General features: G+C 30.0%; 1 protein-coding gene and 1 long non-coding RNA gene across 2 annotated transcripts; one reads left to right on the top strand and one right to left on the bottom strand.

The window, feature by feature from the left end:
* Nucleotides 1-12,376: 12,376 nt before the first annotated feature.
* LOC122589358 (HVA22-like protein e) lies at nt 12,377-13,383 on the top strand. Its single transcript, XM_043761646.1, has 3 exons — nt 12,377-12,533; nt 12,756-12,905; nt 12,992-13,383. The coding sequence occupies exons 1-3, from the start codon at nt 12,487-12,489 to the stop codon at nt 13,233-13,235; spliced, it is 441 nt and encodes a 146-aa protein (XP_043617581.1). The 5' UTR covers nt 12,377-12,486; the 3' UTR covers nt 13,236-13,383.
* A 3,427-nt stretch (nt 13,384-16,810) lies between these two features.
* Nucleotides 16,811-21,309, bottom strand: LOC122586353. The gene is made up of 3 exons (XR_006321962.1): nt 21,110-21,309; nt 20,877-20,961; nt 16,811-16,852 (listed from the first exon to the last, which is right to left on the bottom strand). It is a non-coding gene; the product is annotated as an uncharacterized LOC122586353 (long non-coding RNA).
* Between the last annotated feature and the right edge of the window lie 773 nt (nt 21,310-22,082).

Raw genomic sequence — 22,082 nt, forward strand, 5'->3', positions numbered from 1 at the left:
TGCCAACAATCGAGAGATAAGATTTGATAGTGACTGTACCATGTTTGTAAAATCTATCTTACACGACAAAACGCGGGATAAAATACTAGTTTGTTCTATTGTAGAGTATACACCTCACATGGTTCCAATTAATTAGAGATAAGATAATCACAAATAATGGCTACAAGTAAAAAAAATAAATTTGTAATTTTGTTTGATAGTTGTTGACAATGTTAATTTCAAATCAAATATTTAGGGGTAGTTTCTCTTATAAGGAAGTATAAATATAGATAGGACTTCTAACTAAAAGTTTGCCAAAGCTTCTCCAATTTACATACTCTTATACATTGAAAATGTAGTCGTGATAAACATTTTCTATTTTTATTTTATTTTTCAAAAAACTAAAAATATTTGCTTATCTCTAGAAAAACTTTAGAAAATGTGTTTAACTACGAATTTGGAAAACATAAAAAGTTTTTCATTTATAATGTGAAAAATATCTAAGTAATCATAAAATAAGTTTTCTACTATTAGATATATAGTATAATAAGTTGGAAAACAGAAAATGATGTTTAATAAATCGCATTTTAAAATGTTTCTTCGATTTCTTTTTAGAATGAATTTTTTTTTTTTTCGATCTCAGAGAAGGCCACCTTGTTATACACTTATACATAGTCTTTATATAACCCTTAATGGACCCTGAGTGTCTAAAGGCCGAATTTGTTAGGCCCACATACGTCCTTGTGGTCCTTCAAAAGACACTTGTTTTATCAATAAATTAAAATATAATCGATATATTCTAAAAACGACACGTGGTGTAATCTTTGATCAATATGTGTTTTTTTAATTTATTTATTTTATAAATTAGTTTTTTAAGTTGTATATAGATTCAATTTTCTTATTAGATTTGAAGTTATACTCTAACTCTTATTTTATATATAAAACACATTATAACCTTATTTGATTGATCGTTTTCTCATTAATAAAATTATTTTTTTTTTCGTTCTCAATTTTTTAACTCCTGTTACTTATATTATATGTCGTCATCCACTACGCTTATAAGTTTCGATTTTGATGTGATTGTAAAAATTTAAGGTAAATCCAACACTCTAACTAAACATATATTATATTTATCATTACTAATTTCTTTATGATAGAGTTTTGACAATGGTTTACTTTAACCATAATTTATTTTATACTCACGAATCATGTATTCGAATTTCTTTGCAATACAATCTATATAGTGTGTACGGGTATTTTGAGTAGTTGGAAAATTATATACTTGGAAAGAATAAGTTCGTACAACCTATGGCCAAGTATTATGGCTGTTTAGCCTCCTTCTCCTTCCATTAGAAGGACAGTCAAAAGCCAGTGCTTTGGTTATAAGGCTTCCTATAGGGATACGACTTGAAAAGCATCTCAGATATTGGAATTTAAATGATACTCCGAATCTTGCGCTTTTTAATTGTTAACCTTTTCGATATTGTCTGGTTTTTATACGCCTTCTGGAACTTGGAAAACTAAAGAATTCAAAATGAAAGCCTTTTAAGAAAGCCAATTAGTTTAAGGTAATGATATTTTTATTTTGACAACATTAAGTTACTGATTTTCATTTTCTTTTTTGATAACATTAAGTAATTAATATAGGTTCGTGAATAGATAGATTGGTATATGAAAGCGTCTGAGACTATGTTTGGCAAAAGTAGCTGTAGTTTTTAGTTGAAGTTGTAAGTTGTAGCTTTTAATTGTAGCTGTAAGTTGTAACTTTTATTTTTTAAAAATGTTTGGTATGGTAGCTGTAGCTGTAACTTTAAAAAGGCATTTATGTAACTTTTAAAGAGTAAAATCTTCATCGAAAAGCTAAAGCTCCTGAAACGCTACTTCAACTAGCGTTTTGGAGCTTTTTTCTTTCAAATAAAAGTTAAAGCTAGTTCATCCAAACAAATCTTTTAATATTTTAGGAGCTTTTAGTTTAAAATAAAAAACTAAAACTACTGAAAAGCTTGTGCCAAACATAGTCTAAGAAGTCTTGGTTTCAAATCTTGAGGTGAGCAAAATGCTTATAAGAGTAGAGACAAAGGTTTTCCCCATCATGGGTTTTCTCTTATTGCAGTTGAGTGTATGAAGGGTATGTCGTTAAGCCCAAATTTACCAATAAAAAAAATCCTCTAGACATACAATTGACTATCTGTCATGTGTAATTTTATGAGTAGTAGTTTTACATATTTATTTAATTAAGAATTTTGTATAGTTTGGGTTGTTAACTAATGTAAAAGGTTAAGTTGTGTTGGGTTATTTAGATAGAATTGGGAGAAATTAATTTTTTTTTATTAAAGGTTGGATTGATTTTGGTTGTGACTTGTTTGGATGTTTACTACTCATTTTTTTAATACATGTACAAGTTGAAAGAATATACGAGTATATATGACTATATGTGGGGTTCACAAGTAGCAGCATATTGCTATCATGATTTTCAGAAGGGGTGGAGGGTATTTTATATTCACACACATAATTTTCGGGAGAGGGGAAGGGGGGGGGGGACGTGTAAAGTATAAAAAAAGAAAAACCCCTTTTATAGTTGATCGTAGCTTCTTTTTTTGTTGTCGTACGTGAGTTATATTATAAATTAGCAATAAAACCAAAAAATGTAAATTAATTATTTTTAAATTGGGTGCAATTGTAAATTGGTGATGGAAAATCAAAAAGTGTAAATTAATTATTTTTAAGTGTAACTTGGTGATGGAAAACCAAAAAATATAATTAATTATGTTTAAATTGGGTTAAAGTGTAAATTGATGATGAAAATACAAAAAGTGTAAATTAATTATTTTTAAATCGGGTTAAAGTGTAATTGGTGATGGAAAAATCAAAAAGTATAAATTAATTATTTTAGATTGAGGTCAAAGTGTAAATTGGTGATAAAAACTATAAAGTGTAAATTAATTTAAATAAATATTCAAAAATATAGAATTAATAAGAAGGGGGGATTAGGCTTAAATAGTGGGATTAGGGGTGCCAAATAATGAACCTACAATGGATTAAAAAACAATAACATAAGAATTCAATGTTCAAAAATTAACTCTTTTAAACTTAAAAAACATTGATTACGTCGACAAACTAAAACCTATCTTAAAAAAATCTTTATAATTAAGAGTTGAATGTTAACAAATTATAGATAAAAACATTATAATTAAGAATTGAATGTTAACAAATTAAAGAAAACGTAGGGAATTATTGTAAGTCGAACAAACCTTGTATGTCGAATGTAAGGAATTCTTGTTTTTTTTTTTATTCCGTATCTTTTTGTGTCGAATGTAGGGTTTTTTTTTGTTCCGTATCTTTTTGGGTTGGGTTTATATATAGATATAGATAAATAATAATAATAAAGTTTTTTTATTAAAATTAAAAGGTCGGTCTTATAATATAAATAATATTAGAAAATATAGATAATTAATGAGAAGAGAGTATTAGGCTCAAGGAAGGGGATTATGGGTACAAAGATCTTGACCCTTGGATGAAATTATCAAAGGTCAAAATTTAAAATTTATCTTTAATATTTGACCCTTAAATTTTTATTTAAAAGTCAAGATTTTACAAACTTGATTAGTAAAATTAGGATAACTTAAGGAATTCACTGATTCCCTATAGCCAATAAGCCAATGAAAGCTACCCATCTTATGTCGTGTAAACATCAGCAAAGTTTCAATGTTCCTTGAAATCAAGATATCTTGTTGGAGTAGTTTGTTTGGAATTAAGCGAATACATGTGTATTTAAAGCTTGTAGATTTTTTGATCATTAATAAATTGTATAAGACAATTAAAAGGGAAAAATAATAGTAGCTTGAATAATGATGCTGGACAAAGTAGTCAGTGAATTTGTGATATCACGTGACCTTCTTATCCACTTTATACCACCTTTTCTTTTGATTTCTTTCTATCATTTCTTGCCTTTGAACTGTATATGAGTATATGACTATAGTCATATTATTACAAATTTACAAGCCTTTAAACTGTAATCTATCTATCTATATACTAAAAAGTCAATTGACCAATCACATCTTTTAATTTTTCAAAATTAATTAAATCAATATATACATAAATTAATTTACACTTTTTATTTTCCATAACTATGTTACACTTTTAACCCAATTCAAAGGGAGGATTCTTGTTGTGTTCATATAGGAATGTGTTTGTTGAGTGTTTTTTTTTTTAATTTAATTTTAAGAAACTGAATAGACGGAATATACATAAATATATATAAATACTACTCTTAATACCCGTACGATGTACGGATTGATTATAATTATACAAATCCGTCACTTATTATTTATGATGAATTTTGGTTTGTGAATTTTTAATATATGATTGAAAACCTTTAATTGTATTTTGTTCGAAAGGCTAATATATGCCTAATAATTTAACTCATACATAAAAACACATTAAAATTGAAATGATGAATATACGTGATATTAAAGACTTTTTGTATGTACGTCTATTAGTAATAATGAGTTTTATGATATAAATTAGATACATAGATTGAACGAGATTCTTAATCTAGATAGAATTATTATTTTTAAATATTATATTATAGTTATATTCGTATTAGATAAGGATTATTATCACATATTTAAAAACTAACTAAATTTTAATTAATAAACTAAATGACACGTGTCGAGCAAGGATTACGCCACGTGTCGTAGAAGCCTTCAATCCTGTTTTAGTATATTAGTAGATAAGTTGCATTTATCTAGATGGATTTATTTTTATAAAATGAACCCTAAGGTCGACATTTTTTTATTTTTGATCAAAAGCTTATTTAATAGTTGTATCTAATAATTGTATTTATCTATAGTTATAACTTAGTTAGTAGTTGTATTTATCGAAAGGTTTTATTTGATCGACAATTGATTTTAATTTTAAATAACATAATTTAATTTTTATAAGTTGATTAAAGTTACATGTTTAATTTGATAATTTAGAGAAATTGAGAGTTACAATTGGTCAATTAATGTTATGTTAGTTGTCTTTTTAGTATAGATTAAGATAAAATTCTTTTTTAAGTATATTTTTATATTTAACGTATAGATATTTTTTCCCCATATATATTAATTAATACTAGCACGGTCCCCGTGTGATGCGCCGTGATAGCGATGGTGTGATGGTTGGGCAACGGTTGGTGATGAAGCAACATTAAGTTGTGTATATAATTGATGTAAAGGGTTAATGGTTTAAAACATAAAAGATTGATAGTGTAATTTAATTATTAATGTTAAGGAGGTAGTGTATGTAAAAGTATTTTAAGGGATGCCAAGTAAAAATATTATATATTTTCAACATTACCAAAAATAAAAAGAGTTATTTTTTTTATAATATAGTATAGATATTATTAATGTTGTAAAGGGTCTAAAATCTAGTTTCCAAATAAACTATATATGACTATCATTTCTTGTCTTATTGTTAGAAACTGTTTTTTTCTTTTCCTTCCCTAACTAGACAATTGATTTTAAGATTCAGAATACTTACTCAAACAGCAAGAAAATCAACATAGACAATTGATTTAAGATTCAGATTCGTCGTCTTTGACCCTTGAATTCGTGAACCCTTAAGATTAGAAGGAACAAGAGAACACAACTTTTTATAACGAATTCACGCGACCGAAGGTTCCCAATTTATGGTATTGTATTGTAGCAAATCTGATAACTATCCGTCTAAATTTGAGATGGTGAGGTAAATGTCGACAGTCACATACCTTAGAATAAAAATAATCTATTTCTAGAGAGGCCTTGAGTCATATACCAGGAGCACAATTCATGGCTACCGGCCTACCAGTAACATTCTATACACAGTTCTTGGCCCATTGAGCACTTTAATAAAACTTTTGCTCTTTTAGAAAACAAAAATACAACAGTTTCTTTTTAATGAATATGGGCCTTGTTAAAACCCCAAAAAAAGGCCTAACATTTGAGATGCTCCAAGAATAGTGTAAAAACAAAAATCTAAGCATGGGCTTGTAGGCTGTAGCCGTTTAAATGCAAACCTTAACTAGACCCGGTTGGGTATTTTATTATCCGATCGATAAGCTGCTAAACTGTATAAAGCAGTATTCTACTCCATTCTACAACATAACCAAACATATATATTGGTAGATAGTAATTACATATTCTATTACTTCTCCCAATCCATTATCTCATCAATTCCATTCCATCGTTATTCTATTTGGTCAAACCAAACATACCCTAAAGTTCAAATGTTTAAGCATGAAAGATTATCAGCATCAAGATTATACGCCCATTCAATTTGTAAATGATGGGCTAAGGGTTCGTAAAAAATCAAATCTGAATGATAATTTGTTGGTATCTTTTACTCTATGAACGAATGAGTAATATCGTTCTTTACAAATTTGTGGTTTAACATGGGTATTTATAATTTCCCAATACACACGCATGAACCATCATACTTGTTCACTGATTGAGTGATTGGTACGCCTTATCAAACAGATAGAACTATTCTAAGCGACATTTCTTTTAAATCTTTTCACAACATAGCTGACTAACCAAAATTAACTGTTATTTTGTTGTAGACATTATTTTTGACATACTAGCACAAGTTGAATAATCAATTATCATATATGTACGTCCTAGTTACCGGTGGTGAAGTCAGGATTTTGAGTCCGGGTTTCATAATATTAACAAGCTTATTTGAATGCATGAGATTTTAACTGGATATTTTGTGGGGTTGTCAATTACCTTTAAACTCAATAAATACATAGAATAATGCTAGAAATCTCGAGTTTTATAAATATTGTGGGGTTGTCATGGTTACCCTTGGCTACCACATAGCTCCGCTATTATCAATTAACCAATATTATATTATTATCGTGTCAATATTATTGTTTAGAAAGTACGTGTTCAGAACACGATGAAAGTTGTCGATCCATAGTTATATTAGCGTATTAAAACTCTGAAAAATTAGTCTATGGATGTTATTAAACTATATGTAATGAAACAAAAGGTCGGCTAGGATTTACTTTGGTGTAATATCTTTATGACCTCTCGATAGCATTATATTCAAAAGTCATTAAAATAATTAAGGGCTATTTAAATAAATTAATTAATCTGCTGCCATTATAACTTTTAAAAATGTGATGTTGCTTAGAGTCATTTATGACATGTGTAACCGACCTTTATTTTGCATGAAAATACGTGACACGTGGTTTTTGTCCGGGGGAACGAACAATCTCATTTTCTTTTCTTTTTGTCTCCACCCGTCTCATAATCTCGTATCGGACCTTAGTGTGGGACGGAAAAAAAAATAATGAAGAAATGATAAAAATCTTACATTGAAACAAATTGAAGGGTCAAGTATAAAATTAAAATCAATGATAATTCCAAGTTTTAGTATTTGTTGAGAATTACTATCCAAATAATACTCCCTCCGTCCCACTAAATTTGTTCATATTTAAATTTTCAAAGTCAAACTTTACGAACTTTGACTATAAATATTTTTATTTGTGTTATATAATATTTGATGAAAGTTATATGAATTGATTGTGTTTTTGATGTGTGTTTCATTAGTATAACTTTCATCAACTATAATATAACATAACTAAAAATATATATGGTCAAAGTTCGTAGAGTTTGACTTTGAAAATTTAAAAGTTGACAAGTTTAGTGGGACGGAGGGAGTAATAATCAGTTGTGTCCGTAGGATGTGATGATATGACGATGGTACCGATGGTGGTGGCGATAGTGACGCGGGATAATAGTGTGCTGGTGGCAATAGTTGTGTGATTATTAATATAACAGTTGATGTAAAAGAGATAACGTAGTTATCGTATACAATATATATTGCCAATATAACATAAGGAAAATATTATGTTATGATATAACATGAACCGTTGAAATAACCATATCGATCTAGATCGTTCATAAAGGATCGTTTAAATTAGATATTTTATGAAATAAAAGAGAAGTGTTTTTTTTTCCATATAAAAAAGCCTAAGTCTTAGTTTCACTCTGTATCAAATCGGACGTTGATTTGGTTGGTTGCTTTAAATTATTTGCTTGGGACGGTAGGCTTAAGAGGTTAGTCTATATGATAGTAACGATTTTTTATATAGTGAAATCTTTTCTCGTTGGAGGCCCGTGATTTTTCTCCGATTTAGGAGTTTTCCCTTTATAGAGTGGCTATTAGACCGACTATGCTATACGGGTCAGAATGTTGGGCGATGACGAAACGAAAGCCCAAGCGGCTCGAGTAGAGGTGGCTGAGATGAGGATGTTAAGGTGGACTTGCGGTAAGACCTTAGCAGACAGGATCCCGAAAGGAGCTTTTAAAGCAGAACTTGAAGTAGGGACCATCATTAACAAGCCAAGGGAAGAGCGCTTGAGATGGCTTGGCCATGTTAGGAGAAGGGATGAAACTGCACCACTAAGGAGAGTGAAGTCTATTCACGTAGACGACATACGAAGAAGGGGATGACCTTAGATGAGGTGGGAGGATCGATTAACGAAGGACCTAATAAAACTTGGCCTGTCGGAGGACATGACGTCGGATAGGACGGCATGGAGAACTAGGATTAGAGTAGAATATTAGGTTAGGGTAGGATTTTTGGGGCGACCTAGATAGTCATCTTTTCCCATATTGCCTTGCCAAAGGTGGTTTGTGAGGGTTTGACCTAGAGAAGTGGCTCAGCTACGCTATAGAGGACTTTGACGTGACAGGAAGAGTGGTAGGTAGATGGAGGTGGAAGTACGGATTTCCGAATGCGTTAGAGGTGCTTCCAGGTAGAGGTAGTGGAATGTGAGGAAGGCATATGAGTTTTAGATTAAGTAGACTTTTTATTTAGACTTTGGTTCTCTGTGACCTTTCGTAGGGGTTTTTGGCCTTGAGTCTCGAGAGGCCTAAACCGAGGGGGGAGGTTACTCTTGTGTTTGTTCCCCCAAAATGTCTGTCGGAGGACATGATCAATGAGAGTTTATCTAGAGGACTAGGTGCCTAGGACTAGTTTAATGGTTTGGAGAGCCGGCGGGAGGACTAGGATTAGTATAGGTAGGTGGCCTAAGTTCTTTTCTTTTCTTCATAGGTTGTTTAGAAGTCGTTATTGCATTGGCCCAATCAGGCTCCTTTCAGGTTTTGTCATTTCTTATTTATATGTATGTGTGTCTTGGTTGTTTCCACTACTTGTTCGAGTTACTTATTAGTTTGCTACTTTTATGTTAATATGCCCAATATGGTTGCTTTAGTATTTGTATTTATTTTTTTATTATCAAACATGTTTCTAAGATATCTGTAGGATGCATGGTTGATACTCTTTCGACTCGCATAGTAGTCAGACCCAGCAGATAGGTATTTATTCTTTTCAGATTCTCCGCAGACAGGTATGATTTTCTAAACATTTCTCATTTTACGTCTTGCAATCCTTTGTGGCCGGAGGTCCCTGTGGAAGCAGTCTTTCTACCTTTGTGTAGAGGTAAGACTGTCTACAACTTACCTCCCCCATACCCCGTGCAGGGATTGGGTCCTGTTGTTGTTGTTGCACGAAAATTCTTATATTCATATTTCTTTATTGTGTTTATTTATTTTGGGTTGTGATTAGAGGTGCAAGAAAAAACCGATTAACCGAACCGACCCGATTTGTAACCGGTAACCGAAACCGGTTAGTAACCGGATTAGGAAAAACTGATTATAGGTTACCAGAAACCGATACCGATTACTTTTTTAAAAAACAAAAACCGATTATTAACCGGTTAATCACATATTATATATATATATATCAATCATATTATACATACACTGATATATATAACCGGAAAGATCGCACCATTAAATTTCAATATATCTATAGTTCTATACTATATATAGATTAATGTTTCTTTATCAGATCCAACATCAATTTTTGGTTGTTTTTGAAATTTGGAATGATGGATTTTGTTTTGTATTTAGAAAATGATGTTTATATGGAATATGAGTTTATTTGGAATATGGGTTCGTCGCTCAGACTTTTCGAAAATGATTGTTTTTCCTAATTGTTCACTACTTTCTCAATATTATAATGGGAAGTAAAAAAAAACCCGAATAGGTTGACCAGTATCGGTTAGCGAGTTATTATTAATCCAAAATCGCTTACATAGATTCCAGTTTTAAAACTTAGAAACCGGTTATTAACCGGCACAAGTTAACCGTAACTAATTATTAATGTTTCAAAAAATAACCATTACCAATTATTAAAATTAATAACCAAAATCAGTTAATCGCTTCTTGCAACTCTAGTTGTGATTGCTACGAGACCTTTAATCCCGTTTTTACCACTACCTGTCACCACTAAAACGCTTTAAAGCCATATTCCAAATTTCTTATATGTTTAATTGTTATAACGATGTGGCATTAGGTTTTGTCAAATGAATAATAATTTAATGGCGCATATCTATATTACACTATTTCGTTGTCAACGACTTCACTCCGTATAACCTTTCGAATTTTTAGTCTATAAATTTATCTACTTTTTTTTAGTTGTTATTATTATTATTATTATTATTATTATTATTATTATTATTATTACTAATTCCATATTCAATATAAAATATATTTTACACGAAATTGGTTGGAAGCCTATATACAAACTTAAAAAAATATGATATTATTTGGAAGATTTCGTTTGAAACTCCGTTTCGTGATTCGACAATCGAAGGTCTAATATACGTTATATGAATCGGGGACGTGTTAGAGAGCTCTCTCGAAGTAGAATTGCCCTTTTAAATTACCCAATAATGGAAAACCCCCCAAATAGTCTGCCCAATGGCACACGATTAATAGGGGTGAACCTTATTAATAAAAAATAAATCATGAAATTTCTAGTGAAATTCACATTTTAAAAGAAAATGAAATTGAGGAAAATAAGAGTTGTGATTCGTCGATAAATTATCTGAGTAAATCTTAATCAATATTTAAAGGAAATATACCAAACATCAATTGACTAATCACAAATCTCAAAATTTCTCAAAATTAATTTAATCATCACATGACTAAATTAATTTATACTTTTTGGCTTTTTATCACCATTTTACACTTTTAAACATTTTTCTTAAAATAATAATTTATTTAAAATAATAAAAATATTCCTTTTAATATAAAAAAACCAACTTTGTTTACAATTAGTCTTCATTCAACTATAATTAAAACTTATCAAATTGTCAATGACTTTATATAAAAACAAATATATATATATATATATATATAACAAATAACAACTATATAATCCAAAACTTTTATGAAAAACAAATACACAACAAAATTTACAAGAAGTTTATTTAATTGTATTATTAAGAAAACTTTTACAACAACGAAGCTATGATACGATATTGATAGATGAACAACTTAAACGTTTTCGTAATTGTTTCAGTATTATGTTATCTATTTTTGAATCTACAGGTTTAGTCTTTCATAATTATAATTACATTGTTTATATTGAATTCAATGATTTATTCTTTCACAACTTTTTTTAGATTACCTATATTAATTTAATTAATTGATATTTAATATGTCAGAAATAATCCGTCTATTTGACACAGACCTCACTACAAAAAAAATTCATTTGTTCACATTTGGTTATAAAAAGTGTGAAAAATTTTATGAATTTAATCACATATGAAAATGCATAGAAAAAATTTCACATTTAAAAGTGTGAATAAATTTTAAAAGTTATAATTTGTTCACACTTATAATTGCGTAAACAAAATGTTAACACCTAAAAGTGTGAATAATTGTCAAATATATTCACATTTAAAAGTGTGAACAATTGATATATTTTTACACACTTAAAATCGTGAACTTTTTTTCCCCACATGTATAAGTGTGTAGTTATTGTGATTTTTAAAAATTTTTCACACTTTTAAATGTAAATTATTTATACATACTTTTAAATGTAATCAAATTGACAAAAATTTCTACATTTTTTAAAAGTATGAAAAAACAAGTGTAAAGAAATGACATATTTGTTGTAGTGTCTAAATTTAAATTTAGTGTTTCTTTAAAATATATATATATAACAAGACTTATATAAATTTGTCTAACAACCTAATTTAATATCTATTTAACATTTTGTTTATGAAATTAAATCAAAAGAAAGATAAGCGTGTAATCGTAAAAGATAGATTGTGTGTTTGTTTAATATTTGTGTCGACGTCCGACTTTAAGAAAAGAGAAGAAAAGGACCAGCATCCTCGAAGTCGACCATTATATCCTCCATCAGCATAAATAAAATACAACCCACCTGAACCGTTGGATAACCTACACGTCTCGAGATCCAAATCACCTACACCTGAATCCTATAACCATCTTCATCTATCGCCACGTGTAACCATCCCATCTTTCTATTTATATCCTTGTTTCCAACCACTCTCCAACCTTCATTTCATTTCTCACCTATATACTCACACAACAAAAGGGACAAACCCCCCAGAACCCACTTTTTTTGTTCTTCAAATCTCTGTCGAATAGGAAAAAAAAATGAATCGTTTCTGGACTTTGATGTCTGGTCTCCATCAATTAGCCGGGTAACCTTTCTTTAATTAAATTACAATTATTATTTATTATTATTTTCATATATGAGACAGATTTTGTTACGAGGATGTGCAGCAAGTATGACTTGACTGTTGACCTGTTGTTGCGGGGACAGAAAATCAGCTATATACTATACGGACTAATTTATTTTTTTAAATATATATATATATGTTGATATTATTATTATTTTTAATTATATTTTGTGGGTTTTGTAGACCGATGACAATGTTATTGTATCCGCTATATGCCTCTGTTGTGGCTATCGAGAGTTCATCAAAAGAAGATGATCAACAGTGGCTATCTTACTGGATCTTATATTCATTTTTAACCCTCATGGAAATGCTTCTTCAGCCACTTCTCGAATGGTATATATTATTATTATTATTATTATTAGTTAAAACTGTAAACTCATTTTCTTATGGATTTATATTGTTTATTGGGGGGTATATAGGATACCAATATGGTATGATGTGAAGCTGATAGCAGTAGCGTGGCTGGTGCTGCCACAGTTCAGGGGAGCTGCTTTCATTTACAATAAATTTGTAAGAGAAAAAGTGATCAAGAAATACTACCCTAATATTGGACAATCATCATCAGGAGCAAGCAGTAGTTTACATTACAATAAGTCGTCTTCACCTAATGGAAAGATGAAGAGCAAACTTGCTGATCTGATTTCTCCTAAGAAATCTAGTTAATCTGTTGTTGTTGTTGTTGGTTGTGGAATAGTTTAGTGGGGTTGTTAATTGACAAAACTGATCTTGGTGTAACCTTCTTGTGATTTGATGATGTTTTGGTGCCTTTTCTTAATCTAATGTAATAATATTATGATCTTGAGTGGTTTTATGTTTTGGTGTCATGTGTGGACCTTTTGACTTCCAAAGGACCTAAACTCGGAATACACTTGTCTTATAATTAGGGATGAGCATGGTCCCGGACCGAACTGGACCGGACCGGCAAAACCCGAAACTCGAAAAATGCACAAACTAGGAACCGTTCGGTTCGGTCTAACCCGAAAATTATCGGTCCAGTCTCGGTTCTACCCGATTAGGCCCGTTTTTTGACATGAACTTTGTTGGGCTATAAAAGTTGGGTTTCATCCCACCTATATGTATGTGACATATATCAACATAAACAAGAAACATAATACGCATCAACAAAATACAAAATTACAAAGCAGAATGTAAGTTACATTATGTAACTAAAAGAAACAGAAGAACGAGAACAATAAAATTACATTTCTAAATTACAATAATATGATTGTTGTAGGTTTTTTTTTTTTTAATCTGAATATTAAGTAGTATTTAAATATTCAGTGCGTGTGTATGATCAGATCGAGAGGTAGAGGGAAACGTCTAGTTTTCCAAAACTAAAACCAAAACTTATTAGTTTAATTTTTATAAATAAGATTTGTCGAATCCTTAATAAATATCAGTATAAAAACGAGAAAAGCCTAACCCAATACCCCCACAACATACATATTAGTGTTATTTATGGGTTTTTTTCGGTCTCCGGGTTTTTACCGGGTTTGGACCAAACCGACCCGAGAACCGAATTTACCTTAAACTAGGAACCGAGGACCGGACCGTTTGGCATCTGGTTCGGGTCGGGTAGGTCCGGGTTCGGTCGGTCTTAGGCCGGTTTTCGGGTTTCCGGGCTTTATGCTCATCCCTACTTATAACTGAAGTTGGACTCGATTTTTTGGGATTCTTTATGGACCCAAACAAATACTCGTACTTAATTATGATAAATTGGGGTGGAAGATTTTTTTTTTCTTTTGCAAGTGTAGTGATATTATTATATATACGAAAAAGCATTAATTGGTTTGCGTGCGTCATACATTTTCAACACTTTTAGTCCCCATCGTTAAATTTGTTGCAGCAATGCTCCTCATCAACTAACGGCTGCTAATTTTTTCATCAATTATAGTCCCTGTCGTTAAATGTCGTTAAAGTTGTTACAACAATGGTCCCTGTCAGCTAACTTTAACCTTTTAACTTTAGGTTTCTTAATATTTGCCACATAACTTTAACGTTTTAACTTTTGTCACATAACTTTAATTTCTTTTACTTTTAGCACAAAAGTTTGCTTTTATTTAGTTTTTAAACATATGTTTTTCTAACTATTGCCACGAAAGTTTCATTTTTTTTACTTTTTATGATGGAAACTTTTAACTTTTAACTTTTTGTCACATAAATTTATTTTTTTATTTTTGGCACGAAAGCTTTGTTTTATTTAGTTTTTAAACTTTTGTTTTTCTAATTTCTGTCACGAAAATTCATTCTTTTTACTTTTTATCACAGAAACTTTTAAACTTTTACTTTTTGTCACATAACTTTTATTTCTTCTATTTCTTGCACGAAATATTTGTGTTATTTCCCCATTTACTTTTTATACATTTGTTTTTCTAACTTTTGTCACGAAAGTTTCATTCTCTTTACTTTTTATCACATAAATTTACGAATTTTTCGTCATTCTACTTTTTGCCACGTCACTTTTATTTCTTCTACTTTTCACACAAAGTTTTGTTGTATTTAATTTTTATACTTTTATTTTTTCAACTTCAGCCACCAACATTTCATTTTTCTTTACTTTTTATCACATCACTTTTCACCTTTTAACTTTTGCCACAAAAATTTCATTTTATATAATTTCCCACATGTTTACATGTTACGCAATGTCTCCCGAGGCAACGCCCAGGGACAAAAAACTAGTTCTTACTAAAAACGATGCTTTAAATATTTATACAATATATTATCATTATTTTCTTTTTAATACAACTCCAATTTAAGCGATTTCGATATCTAGAGTGTTGTATGTGGCTTAAAAGGATGATTTTTCTTCTTTTTTTTATTTGTGCCTAGCTGAAAATTTTTACCCAAAGCGAGCAGGCCCAGGCTCATCAGATCCAGCGCAACTTGGTTCAGCCCAACTATATACTCATTATTTTCGGATTTTCCCGAATAAGTGAATATTCCATCGTTAGCAACAAAAAGTCCAAAATACTAAAACAAAATGCTTTGGGTTGATTTTATAGGCTTTTTGTCCTTGCGACCAAGTTTTCGATTCCAGGCCGGTTTGGTCTTGTCTTCTTGTGTTTTTATTTGTGTTGCCCGAGTCAATCTTTCTAAAAACTTTTACTTATGTTATATGTATACTAGATTTTAGACTCGTGTCCAACACTGTACACGAGACTAGCGATATTATTAATGTTATACACTTTGATAACAATAACAATTAACTGTGAACATTATTAATACAAAAAATTAATACATATAAAGTGAAAAAATTATACTTTTTTTTATTTAGGTAGAGCATGAATCTTAAATGAAATTCATATTAGTTTGAAGTTAGGACTTTGTATTTTGTTTATAAAATATTACTGTAAATTTCTAATACTTTAAAATAGCTTAGTATTTATCTGTAAGTTGAATTGTAATTATTGTATTATAATTATTGTATTATAATTATGTAACTCTAATTCAATATTTACACATACGGATAAAAGTGTAGTTGAAATTTATTGCTTTAAAATTTTGATTGTTTTTAAAAAATTTAACATATATCTTTAGGTACAGAATTAGTCATGCAATTATATTTATTTTTACAATAAAAGTCAAGAAAAATCAAAGTTAAAAATTAGAGGAAATTGAGAGTTGTGATTGGTTAATAAATAATTTAGTTAATTAAATGATGAAAAATTTAAAAAATCTTCTCAAGTTGATGGGGCTAAATCCTGTAAAAAGTATAAATTAAGTATTTAGGGCTAAAAAGTATAAATTATTGATGAAAAACAAAAAAGTGTAAATTAGTGACACCTTTTTAATTAGTGACACTTTTTTATACAAATATTAATAATGATTATTGGGATTACGATGACATAAGCAGGAATTAATTTGACAAAATTGAGCGATGTGATTGGTCAATAAGTCATTAGTTTAACTGTCTTTAGACCCGTGTCTAATACACGGGGCTTACGACGTTATCAATATTATATATTAATTTATTATAGTTTAAAACATAATATAATATTTTAAGTAATAAAATGTCACACCCCACTTTAGGCGGAATCGTAGGATATGACAAAAAGTTATGGCATAGCACATTGAGTTTATAATAGAGTAAATACTAAATGAAATCCAAATAGAAGTAATTTCCACAAGCGGAAAGTCTAGGCAACACGCCTCAAATAGCAAAGAAGTAACAATTGCAAACAGTGTTCAATGTTTCAAATGCAATCTAGGAGTCCATGAAGGATCTCTTTATTGGTCTTCCTAAAGTCCACAAGCTCACTCTCCTTAAGCATTGTTATTACCTGAAAATGAATGCTCGAAAATGTCAACATAACGTTGGTGAGTTCGTAGGTTTAAAGGAATACAAATGAGTTTGTTGTGCATGATATATCAAGTTTGGACAATAGTGTAAATATAAACATGTAGTAGCATACTAAATACTGATCAATGCCATCATAGTTATCCAACAACACAATCCCCATCACTCCTGCCAACAACTCAATCATGCTTTAAATACCAACAACTACCAGCTGGAGTATAAAGTTGGTCGATAGTTTTCCAATAGTCTTCAATAGATATCAAAAGACATCTATTGCATCAAAGAAATCAATACAAGCAAGCTCACATACACATTTCATAATTACACGTATTTGTCCATGAAAACAAACAAGTTTTGGCACAACTAGTAAATAAATGAAAAGTGTTTTGAGCATCATTTTCCCCCAAAGAAATAAAATAAAGGGGCCACGAAACTCACCTCAACAAGCAAGTAGTTATGCAAAGTCCAACAAGGTCGCTAGAATCTACACAACATATATATGAACAAGTTACAATTATGGACATGGTCAAGAACCATCCATTGTAACCCGTATTTGATGAAATACACATATGGCTACACTCAAAGTATTCATAAAATGATTTGTCATATTTTATTAAGTTACAAGTCATATAACTTAATATAGAGTATTTGTCTTGATGATTTATGATTAAATTCTACAAACTCATATTCACTGGAATTTTCGGTAACTTTATCAATTTTTATTCTGGATCACCCGAACTAACCAAGTCCTTAAATTTTTACCACAGTAACTTTTATCTGTTAGATACTTAAATGAATTTTTACAGAAATTTATTTTGTACTTGAACTATTTTTAAAAATTCGATAACTACAGACTAGTTAATAAATTCACTGTTTGCGCGCAGAAAAGTTTTATAAAAGTTAAGGGCCTTCGAAGCTTAAAAAAAAATCCAAATTTTTACTGTACACTCTTAACATCTTAAAAATGTTTCTGGAAAAGAATAATTTTCCAGTTCATAAAATCGACCAAGATATGACTATTTGAAGTCGACCTAAATCTATTCGGAAAACTCAGCTTTGCGCAGTTTTGTTATAAAATTCGTTTGACAACCTTAAACTTCATATTTTGACACGAAACCACTTCCACCAGAAAGTAGACTTCCTGAAATTAATTTTAGACACCAAAATCGTGACTTAACCATCTTCCATGACCAAGATACAACCTTTCAAAGTTAACAAACCGGATCTGTCCAGATTCTGAAATAATTCAACTTACTATTATAAAGACTATTACAACTAAATATTTATAGATAAACTTTCAAGTCTTTCCAACACCTATTTACATCTGTTATTATGATTTCCATGCCTTCATAATTGGATTTCTTTAATTACATTAATTATTATGCTACATTAAATATTTAAACTTTTAACATTAATATGATTTATATTTCAAGCTTTTGACTTAACCCTAAAAAAGAAAAAACCGTTTCATTCATTATTATAAATATGCCATAATATATATTTATCAAATTGGTTACTTATAAATAAAGATTAATAAATAACAAAAAATATAGTTATATATATAAAAAGAAAAGATAAGTAATTTACCTCAAGATTGATGATCATTCCTTACGATACCTTTACACAATAAAATAGATATAGTTTATAAGAATTTTACCATAGATTTTTTTTTATATAAAAGATCTTTTAAAAATACATAATTAAATTGTATTAGCTTACCAAAATCCAAGAGATCTCTAGGATGATTGCTTGACAATTGATGAGTGTTAAAAAAAATTAGATTTTTGTGATGGTGTTGTGGTTTGTGTTTGACGGCAGAAGAAAAAGAACAATTGTGGTTTAATTTTTTTTTTTTTTTTTAAGATATTCACTTTATATTTATTATGGAGATAAGTGTTTTGGAGTTTGAATATAATTAGGATACAATAGTATATAATCTATCAAGAGTTCTAATAGGATTATGATTTCTAATACAAGTTAGAGACTATTATAAAATAATGATTTTGGTGACGGATGTCACATAAAATATTGATCTATATATCAACACTTTGAGTTTCATATTGAAATATTTTTTTAAAAATATGTTAATTGAAGTTGTTATATATTTACATCAAATTTTATTTATTTTTAATTAATTAATTTTATGTTTATATGATAGAACATACTATTAGATACATATTAGTTTTTATTCAATTGGATATGTGTTAGTTATTATTTTATTAGATAAATATCAGCTATTATTCTATTGGATATATATTAGCTAATATTATTTATTTAATATATTAAAATTATTGGGTACAAAGTATAAATTTATGATGAAAAACAAAAAAGGTGTAAATTAAAATCAAAACTGAAAACAAAAGTCAACTCTAAAAAATCAAGAGTTGTGATTGGTCGATAAATTATTAGAGACATTGTATTTTAATATAATAAAAGATTGTATAGACACAAAATGTAAATCGTACACAACCTATAACAAATTCCTTAATAATAAAGGGAAATACTTGTACTTTTTTATTTATTTATTTATTTTTTTAATGCATATAAGAATATGCAACGTAAGTAAACTCTTTTTTTTTTTTTAGTTGTTGATAAAACGAATTAGAGTATTCTTTTATGAATGGGGATGTTTGTGTTTGCGTTTATAGAATAGATTATGCGTTTAAAAATTGCGTTTTGAAAAAGCATGTCTCTACATGCTTTTTCAAAACTGCGTTTTCTCTCTAATTGAACGCAGATAATCACTTATTTTGCCAAACACATTTTTCGATTATTTGCTTTATATAAACGCAATAATCAGATAATCAGCTCAAAACTCAATCACAAACACCCCTAAAGGCATTGAGTTGTTTAAGACATGAGCCAAAAGCATGATTACAATCCTAAATACTTTGTCAATCTACAAATTAAAGTCAAGTTCGATGCTAGCTAGATCTCTCTCTTCTTGTTATTTGTTATGAAATTATACCAAGTGGTCACCTATTTGCAAAATTAACTTCTATGCTGTTTATTTTACGACTAAGGCAATATTCATTGGCTTTGATCACGTCGTCGGTGACAGCTACTAGCTTCAAACACGCCAAAAATACATAAAATAATTTCATGAAATACCATATGTTAAGTAGAAATCAATAACAAAAGAAGGAAGATGGAATAAATTACAATCCATGTTTTTAAGATGCACGGGAGGGATGGGTACGGCTTCGGAATCAATACCCCTCAACTTTATTCTTCTTTTTTCGATATATAAATTCACTAAAAAGAATAATGTAGTAACAAAAGAAATACATTTGCTTTTCCGTAATTTATAGCTTTTTTCTCCTGTCTTAATTACGAGTATAATATATGGCCGATTATTTGAATTTTAATTTTAATTGATATTATTATTATTATTATTATTATTATTAGATGTTTAGCATGTGCTTGCGTACACATGCATGTGACAACATGTACACATTAGGCGTATGTATAACCTAAGTATCAAATTTCTCATTTATTGAACACATGAAATTAATGGTTTTAGACCTTTTGGTCGATCCAGATGCAATACATCCAGTGCCGGCTCAAGCTTTTTGGTGGCCTTAAACGAGATTAATTTTTTTGGTGGCCTTAAACGAGATTAATTTTGAGGCCTAATTTATCAACATATAAAGTAAAGTAAACATAAAAAAATGCACTGTTGCTGGCCACTGAGCTGCTGCTGTGCTACAACCCAACAAAATAAGTTGACAAACCTGTATGATAAACTAACTTATTCCCGTACCTAAATAAGCACCAACTTATTGTTTGTAGCAACTTAACCGTATGACCAACAAGAAACTAATCAAGGCAGAACTAAATAACTTGAAACCATCCAACTAATTAAAGTCAAAAACAATAACTATCATGACATCAATTAGCAAGCATGTAGCTTAAAGAAATGCAAGTTATTCCCAGAACATCAAGCATTGGCCCTAAATAACTTCATACGCAATAAATAAGGGGTATAGAAACTAGAAGTCACATACCTTCAATTTCTAAACTGATGGGGGCAACCAACAGGTATAAATACAGCATCTCCAAGCTTTTGAACAAAAGTCCAAAGTTCAATTTCTAGTGAGATCCATTGGAATGAGCAGAATCAGAACATTAAATTAGTAGAATCACATACACATCTTGATATATATATATATATATATACATACTTACAAAATATCAGTTAATGATTTTTGGAAAATGCAAACACAGTGAATAAACTTACCCAATGTTATACCCAATTTTGGAGAATGGAAACATCAGTAAATAACCCCTCGATTTCACCATAACCATAAGACTCCATTGCCATCATAGTTTCAGAGAAAAATCGCACACTTTTCAATTTTCATGGAGGATGAAGACTTCGAGGGAGGCTGCGTCTTCTAACTTCTGTCTATATATTTTTTTAATTTAGGCGGAGTATTCTTTTTTAATGTATACAAAGGAGGGTATAAATTTGGGGTCCTTTTTGTTTTTGGTGGCCTCAAACCCATGCTTGACCCCAATATACACTTTGTTGGGTTAATCTTGATTTAAGTGGGTTTAATCAGTAGCATGTTTAATTAAGTTAGTAAATTAAGTTTAGTATGTTTAATATTGTTAGTATTTAGTAAGTTATTTCTAGTCATATTGTTAGGACTGGGGAATGGACGAATGGCATTGCGAGATATGACAAGAAGCTGAGACATGTGCTGGGAGAAATGGTCCAAGGTTGACCGGGTTCATTGGAACATCATGGAGTAGAACGTGGACCTGACAGTTTACCCATGTACTTGTTTGTTTTATGTTTGTTTGTTTCTTTATAAATAGCACTAGTAGTAGGCAGTACATGTAACCCACTTTTCAGCAAGTAAAAGTCTTTTTTATATTTTTCTCTTAGCAAGTTACATTCATATAAACCGTAAGTGAGTGTGTAAGGGGACTGAATCCTACACACTTGGGCCGGCCCTGAATACATCAAGTTAAAATGGCCGGGTGCAGTGCTTATACATGCAAATGAATAAGGGCATTGATGATTAAACGTTAAAATAGGGTAAATATTATCATTGTGCGCTCATTTTATGGTAAAATACAATTGATATGGACACTCAAGTTATGTATAAAGTAGCATGGTTGGATCAGTGGTAAACACCCTTGCTCTGGAGACAGAGGTCATGGATTCGATCCTCATCCCATGCAAAGGTTGGAAGGCCTTTTCT

This window comes from Erigeron canadensis, chromosome 2 (genome assembly GCF_010389155.1).
Source record: "Erigeron canadensis isolate Cc75 chromosome 2, C_canadensis_v1, whole genome shotgun sequence".
Lineage (NCBI taxonomy): Eukaryota > Viridiplantae > Streptophyta > Magnoliopsida > Asterales > Asteraceae > Erigeron > Erigeron canadensis.